The sequence below is a fragment of the Arachis hypogaea genome, chromosome 10, assembly GCF_003086295.3.
Source record: "Arachis hypogaea cultivar Tifrunner chromosome 10, arahy.Tifrunner.gnm2.J5K5, whole genome shotgun sequence".
NCBI lineage: Eukaryota > Viridiplantae > Streptophyta > Magnoliopsida > Fabales > Fabaceae > Arachis > Arachis hypogaea.
In genome coordinates this window covers 68,232,174-68,239,691 of record NC_092045.1, presented here as the reverse complement: position 1 = coordinate 68,239,691, position 7,518 = coordinate 68,232,174, and the positions used below count along the sequence as shown (strand labels likewise).

General features: G+C 27.6%; 1 protein-coding gene across 1 annotated transcript; it reads left to right on the top strand.

Annotated features, from left to right (window-relative positions):
- Positions 1-481: 481 nt before the first annotated feature.
- LOC112715648 (WAT1-related protein At4g08290) lies at positions 482-6,692 on the top strand. The gene is made up of 7 exons (XM_025767427.3): positions 482-885; positions 1,604-1,666; positions 2,610-2,726; positions 3,040-3,283; positions 3,993-4,151; positions 5,754-5,905; positions 6,191-6,692. The coding sequence occupies exons 1-7, from the start codon at positions 677-679 to the stop codon at positions 6,336-6,338; spliced, it is 1,092 nt and encodes a 363-aa protein (XP_025623212.1). The 5' UTR covers positions 482-676; the 3' UTR covers positions 6,339-6,692.
- Positions 6,693-7,518: the final 826 nt, after the last annotated feature.

Here is a 7,518-nt window from a genome sequence, read left to right as displayed (position 1 = left end):
TACATCAAATTTTAAGAAAAATAAATTTAGACAAATTAATTTCTATTATTATTTAATAAAAATATAATAACCTTTAAAATTCTTTAAATAAATATTTTTATATATATAAATAATGTAATATAAAAATTAATTTCTCTAACGAAATAAAAATTAAAACTGACTTTATGATTAAAATTGTTAGAGACTGACTTGGACATTCCTCATATTCTATTATAGCACACTGTGAATGTGAAAAATGTGACACTAATTGCCAGAAGCAAATTAAAATCCATGGGTACGTAGATGAAAAATTGTGCCACGTATGCCGAAGTGTAATCTGACTCAGTGGAATTCAAACACGAAGAAGGTGATGAGGCAGCAAGCAAATCTCAGGGTGCTCCAATAAACAATATTGCCTTTTAAAAAAAAAATTAAGAGATAATGAAAATAATAATAATTAGTGGATGGGAACTTTATCGGAGATGAGAAATTTGATTAGAGTGAGCAAAGCAAACTTTATACAGTGCCATCACATTCTTATCAACTTGCTCAAAATAGTGCCGTGTGTTTTTTGTCTTAATTATTGCTATTTGGTGTTTATAAGGAAGCCCATTTTGCACATTTCATAGCAATGCATGCATCTCCAACACTATTTTTTTTTTCACATTGTAAAAGGGGAAATAAAATAAAATAGAGGATGGAAAATTTTTGTGGTGCTAGCTTTGGTAAGATGATGAATAAGGCAAGGCCTTATTTGCTAACTGTGGGACTGCAATTTGGGATGGCAGGGACGTACCTCTTCACCATGGCTAGCCTTAACCATGGAATGAATCGTTTGGTGTTCATTGTTTATCGCAATGCCATCGCTGCATTGTCCCTTGCCCCTTTTGCATTGATTTTTGAAAGGTCTGTATTACTCACTCTATGCTACTTTCAAAAGAGAAAATATATATATTTTTATAGCCCTCGAATTCTCGTATTTTAGTACGTTTTTTTCTGTTCACATATGGTGCGTGTGGTGTTTATAGTTACAATGACTGCTGTGATTATATAACTCTAACAATACTTAAAATTTTGTAAAATATTAAAGTAATATTTTTGTTAGTTAACAATATTTTTAAATTTAAAAAAATAAAAAATATTACTAATCTGTAAAAGAATATGACCCTAATTTTAGTAGCACTTTTTAAATTTGGATATTGTAACCACAGTAACTACTGTAGACTTCATAAACTCTATATGTAGTCTTATTTGTTTTCTTAAATGATAATTAAATAACGTGGGGAAAAGAGTGCAAATAAAACATCACTCTTTTTTCATATTATATATGCAATTTTCTTTTTATTGTTATTGGATTCTCTTTTTACTTTTATGTCCATAAACACACAATTTAAATGTTAAATAATCATATATCTCTCCTTTTAAAATTGTATGTATGTATGTATGTATGTATGTATGTATGTATGTATGTATGTATGTATCTAGGGTTATTATTTGACCTCTTCTAGGAAGCTAGTAAACTTTAATAATAAACTGATGGGTAATTACTACTTTTCTTTTTCTGTTTTCTTAATTGGTAATTAGGGATTACTTAATTTGTTTAATTTGTAATTTTTATTTGCAGGAAAGTGAGGCCAAAGATGACAATCTCTGTATTCTTCCAGATAGTGGCTCTTGGATTTCTAGAGTAATTGTTATCTAAAACCTATTTATCATTCATGACATGTAACACGCTAATTAATATGCACGAATAATTAATTATAAATATAAACGGAACCCCTTTATATTAGTTATGACACTTGACGTAAACTCATTATTTCATTAGCACATCAAATTTTAGTAATTACACCATGCATTTCCCCCTAATTATTCTATATTTGAATTTATGGTGAGAATGCTGAGTTTCATATAAATAGTGAACCAACTAATTTGAATTGTTTTACTAGTTAGTTCACTGTTTTGGTTAAATAAATCTTGAGACTTTGAATTTCATGTTATACATATAATAATCCATTAATTAAAAACAAAACTTAAATAAAATTCTAATTTATATTTCAATAAATTAATTCTTAACCTACTGAATTAATAGTTAAAAGCTAAAAATATACCATAAAACAATTAGTACTAATATAAACCAAAGACCATTTTTTAAATTAAAACTTTAATCAAAATTAAACTTAGACCATCGAAGGATTATGTAGAATATGCATTCGATTCTAATATTGAAAAATCCTATCATCCATCACAAAAAAAAAATGAATTATTTGAACAAATAAAATTAATACTTACGTTAAATTTTTAAAATAAAGAGTGTTAAGACGCCAACAAATTTTGTGATTTGTAGTCGTCAATTTATTACTATTGGTGTTTTTAATTTAATGGCATGAGATTTCATTCAATGATGTGGAATTACTCATTTTTTTTTATGTTTAAGTTGTGGACAAATTTTAATAAAAATGTTGGCTCTTTAAACTTTCTCTTTTAGAATAAATAGTTTTATGACAATTCGTACATGTTGATAATAAGAATATTAGAAATATAATTATTTAGATAGCTGCTCTTATGAACTTAATTTGTTGAGATATGTGATTTTATGTGAAAAAATGTGTATATTATGAACGTTATTTCAGGCCGGTGATTGATCAAGGGTTCACTTTCTTGGGGATGCAATACACTTCAGCTTCATTTGCATCAGCTGTTATGAACGCGGTGCCCTCTGTCACCTTCGTGCTTGCAGTGCTTCTCAGGTAAAATTCAGTTAATTACGTACTTCTCTATTAACGAACCATGAAGGTGCTTGTATGTCCATGTTGCATTATATTGATATATAACACTCCTTTTCTCAGCTCCTTGAATTTCTTATTACGGCCTGTGCCCTGTTTTGTTTTTTAGTTATTTTTGGGGTGTCTAGTCGTAAGCCTGTTTCATCTTAGGCATTTAGCTAGGCAGACACATGAAACACTTACTTACTTATTAACAAAATGAATTTCTTCATTAGTAATTTTAACATAGGTAGATGTTAGCTAAATCTTTATTTCAATTATATTTATCTTTGATCAGGATCGAGCGCATAAAAATAAAGGAGATAAGGAGTCAAGCAAAATTGCTTGGAACCTTAGTAACTTTTGCAGGGGCTATGCTGATGACGCTTTACAAAGGCCCTGCATTCAACTTGTTTCATTCATCAAACACGATGCATCAGAATGCTCAAAGTCACTCTCTTGATTCTCACAAAAACTGGATCACCGGCACACTTTTCATATTCCTTGGTTGTATTGCTTGGTCTTGTTTCTACATTTTGCAGGTAAATCAAATTATTATATAATTAACTTCCTTAATTAATTCTGAAAACTAAGATTAGCCTCTTAGTCCCATCCTTAACAAAGTTATCTCTTAAAATTTGAAGGTATAATACTAAAAAGTTTTTTTTTTCAACCAATATTAATCGTTTTTTTATAAAATTATTTTATTTATTTTAAATTTTAGATTTTAAATCATAAATTCTTAATGCTATACTTTAAATTATAAATTCTAAATTTTAAAATTAGTTAATATTAGTCAACTAAAAATTATTTTGTTTGTATATGACAGTGAGTTATTAAAACTATTTTGTTCTAGACAACCTGAGATAACTTAAGTTTGATTTTTTTTTTAAGGTGAAAAAGAATGTGCAAAAATAATAAAGTAAGAGAATAATCACCTCAAAATTAAAAATAATAATTACAAGTTAATTTTATCAAATTAATGTAAAAATGATTTTTTTTTGCTTTATTACTTTTTGCATCTTATTCTAGAATATTGATGAAACATAATTAGGTTATAAATTAGCGAATTAAAAATGCTTAAACATATATATGGTTTGATTAACTTATTTTTAATATATATTTTATATTAATAATTAATTTTAATGATTGATTTTAGTATAAGTATAACATGAATATGAGTCAATACATTGTTAGTATATCTTGTTATTCTAACATACAAAAAAATGTGGTTGTGAATGTGGAAAACAGTCCATAACAGTGAGAAGGTACCCAGCAGAACTATCACTATCATCGTTGATATGCTTGGCGGGTACTTTTGAAAGTGCAGTGGTTGCTCTCATTTCAGATCATCGCCCTCAAGCGTGGGCAATTGGCTGGAACTACACCCTCTACGGTCCTCTCTACACTGTTAGTACCACTATTTTCTTTCATCATATTTCTAATCAATCAATATATGTATATGAAACAAATAGTGAGATGCCCATCTGAGAGAGAACAAGGGAATTTTGGAGACCAATAGAAAAACTTTTGTCTTTGAAGTTGTACGTATAGATAAGTTAATTTAGTAGTTAATCTTTAGTTTTTAAGTTATATTATTTTGTTATTTACTTTTTTATCTGATATTAAATAGATATTGATTAATATCTAAAACGCAATTAATATTTAAAAAAAGAGAAAATTTCATTCTTTTCTTTTGCAAGATGTTAAAATGACACCCTCATCTCCTCTATTTTAAAAATGTATATTTTCCTCCCTTCTAACTTTTAAAAAACTTCCTATTTAATCTATTTTAAATTTTTTGTATTAACTAATATTAACTTTATCTATTTTTAAGAAAAAAAAAATTATTTTTTGAAAAAATACTCATTAGCAAAAATTTATTTTTTATCATTAAATTTTTCTTATCAAAATACTCTTTAATAAATTTTTTTATTGATTAAATTGTATTTTTACCAAAATACTTTTTAGAAAATTAATAATTAAATTTTTTTTCTAAGATACCTACCCTTCAAAAATTTTTTAATTATTAAAATGTGATTTTACCAAAATTTTTGTTAACAATTATTTTTATATTTTACTATTAATTTTTCGATATCAATATATATTATTTTAACATTAAATAAAATTTTTTATCACTGTTAATATGTATAATAATTAATATATATTAATATTGAAAAATAATCTTACTAAAATTTTTTATTTAATGTTAAAATAATATATATAGATATCGAAAAATTAACAATAAAATATAAAAAAAATTGTTAACAAAAATTTTGGTAAAATTATAATTTAATAATTAAAAAATTATTGAAAGATATTTTAGAAAAAAATAATATAATTATTAAATTTTTTTAAAATTATAATTTAATCAATAAAAGAATAATTTATTAAAGGGTATTTTGGTAAGCAAAATTTAATGATAAAAAATAAAATTTTTGGTAATGGGTATTTTTTTAAAAAATAATTTATTTTTTCTTAAAAAATGGATAAAGTTAACATTAGTTAACACAAAAAAATTTAAAATGGATTAAAGAGGAGGTTTTTTAAAAGTTAGAAAAGAGGAGAATGTACATTTATAAAATAGAGAAGAGGAAAGTGTCATTTTACCATCTCGCAAGGGAAGTGAGTGTAATTTTCTCTTAAAAAAATGAACGAATAATAAAGAAAATTTGCAGGAGTTAACATCCAATTATTTTTTCCTTAGTTACCACTTGATTTTTTCGTTTAGTGTCTCCAGCTTTTGTTAACTACAAACATTGTGTTTTCCCGGATTAACGTGTCTATAATGACGCTAGTTCTTATAATTTAAATGACAAACTTGAATCTTTAGTACTCGACTTTTGGAATTTTATTAATAGGCTTGGAAAAATGTCCTAATTTCTTTTATATCACAATTATATATTGTACTATTTGTTTTGGCCAGGTTTGAAATACTAATAAAAAATACGTTTTCCTTTTTTTTTATGCATTTCTTATTAAATATCTTGTTAATTTTGCTGCAAACGTCAGGGAATAGTGAGTTCAGGAATTGCATATTATATACAAGCGTTAGTAATGCAAAGCAGAGGACCAGTGTTTGTAACGTCTTTTAATCCGCTTTGCATGATCATCGTTGCTGCTTTGGGATCCTTCCTACTAGGAGAACAGCTCCACCTTGGAAGGTATGCTTTCATTTTCTCTGTTATTCTTCTTTTGTTTCCAGCATAAACCACTCTCTTTGTCCACTTCCTTTTGTTTTTGTAAAAAGAAAATCATAAATAAATCAAGTGTCAGAAGAATTTGAATTTCACTTTGTACATATAACAATTCATTAATGATAAACTGTTAAATAAAATTTAAATCCCTAGCAAATTAATCTTTTGCCCATCAAATTAGAAAATATTATGGCAGAGCAAAAAATATACATTTGTGCTAAATTTCTAATTGATTGTGTTTCTGTCTCTCAGCATTATTGGAGGCATTATAATCGCAGTAGGGCTTTACTCTGTGGTGTGGGGTAAAGGAAAAGACTACACAGACCTCACAACATCATCAACAACAATAAAGGAAACTGAAACTCAGCAGCTTCCAATTACCTCACCAACTGAAAAATAAGTGAAGACAGAACTTATACTGAATAGAGAGTGTATAATTTTGAAGGAAAGTGACAAAGTTACTTCACCCCTTCATCACTTGGAACGATGGTTGTGTTTTAGTGTGTGCAAATTATATATTAACCATGTTAAGTTAAAAAATATGACTTCGTTTCTTTATCAATATTAGATCGACTGTTCTGTTGTACTGTTTAAATCATTCAAAAGTTGAAGTGTTTAGTGAATATGCAATTTTATTTTCATTTTAGTCTTTTGAAATTCTAGTTGTATCAAGAATAGAAACATAGTAGATTAAGAGTATTATGTTGAGATGTTAACTGAAGTTTTAATGAAGGAATTGAACTTATTATGATAAGTCAACTATGTAATTTCTGGAACGTGATATTTTGTCAACATAATTTATTGATTCATGAAGAGGTCCTATGCCATAAATTATAAATAGAACAATCAACAGTGGAGTAAAAATCAAAGAAAGAAAAAAATTTCTTCCCCACTCATAATATGCCTTTGTTGTTGCGCACTGCGACGTCCTGCTCATATGGTTTTTTCTCTTTCGACAATGCAACGAATCTCCCATGCAAGATTCCAACCCTGCTATCTTTCTTGGTTTCTGAACAAGTCCAATTTAGCAATTTGTTGAGTCCAAGTGAATCCACACATTGAATATCTTGAAATTAAGGCATTCCTAATAGCATATGCTTCCGCTGCCATTGATTTTTTCGCTATTTCCTTCCTAAAAGCCACAACTACATAAATCTTGGTCCATCTCCTTGGTAGTGGTTTCTAGGTAACCCTTCCTCTTCTTTCCTATATTATTGAAGTTAACTTGTCGTATATTTGCTTTGATTATAACTATTGTTGCGTCTGCAGTTATATTTTGAAAAGTTGCTTGATTCCTTGCCTTCTATATTTCCCAAATAGACAAACCCAATTTCGCTCATCATCCTTTCCTTTTTTTCCCCCTTCGTGTTGAATATATTCATAAGCCAGATTTCAAAAGGCTTGACCGATTCTCTTGTTGGGCTGCACTAGACCTCTCCTCCAAATCAGGCTCTTCTTGTCCACTAACAAAATATCAAGGGTTGCTCAGTAGTTTCACATTCTTCCCTGCAAATTTGACATTTAGGAATATTATTAATTTTCTCTTAAAAAGATTGTTATAACACTGGTATATATCATGT

What these genes read in the sequence shown, in the direction of transcription:
- LOC112715648 (XM_025767427.3), top strand. Translation starts at nt 677, where the DNA reads ATGGAAAATTTTTGTGGTGCTAGCTTTGGTAAGATGATGAATAAGGCA. An exon ending in GTGCTTGCAGTGCTTCTCAG is followed by an intron (nt 2,727 to 3,039) that starts GTAAAATTCAGT and finishes ATCTTTGATCAG; the next exon opens with GATCGAGCGCATAAAAATAA. An exon ending in CTTGTTTCTACATTTTGCAG is followed by an intron (nt 3,284 to 3,992) that starts GTAAATCAAATT and finishes TGTGGAAAACAG; the next exon opens with TCCATAACAGTGAGAAGGTA.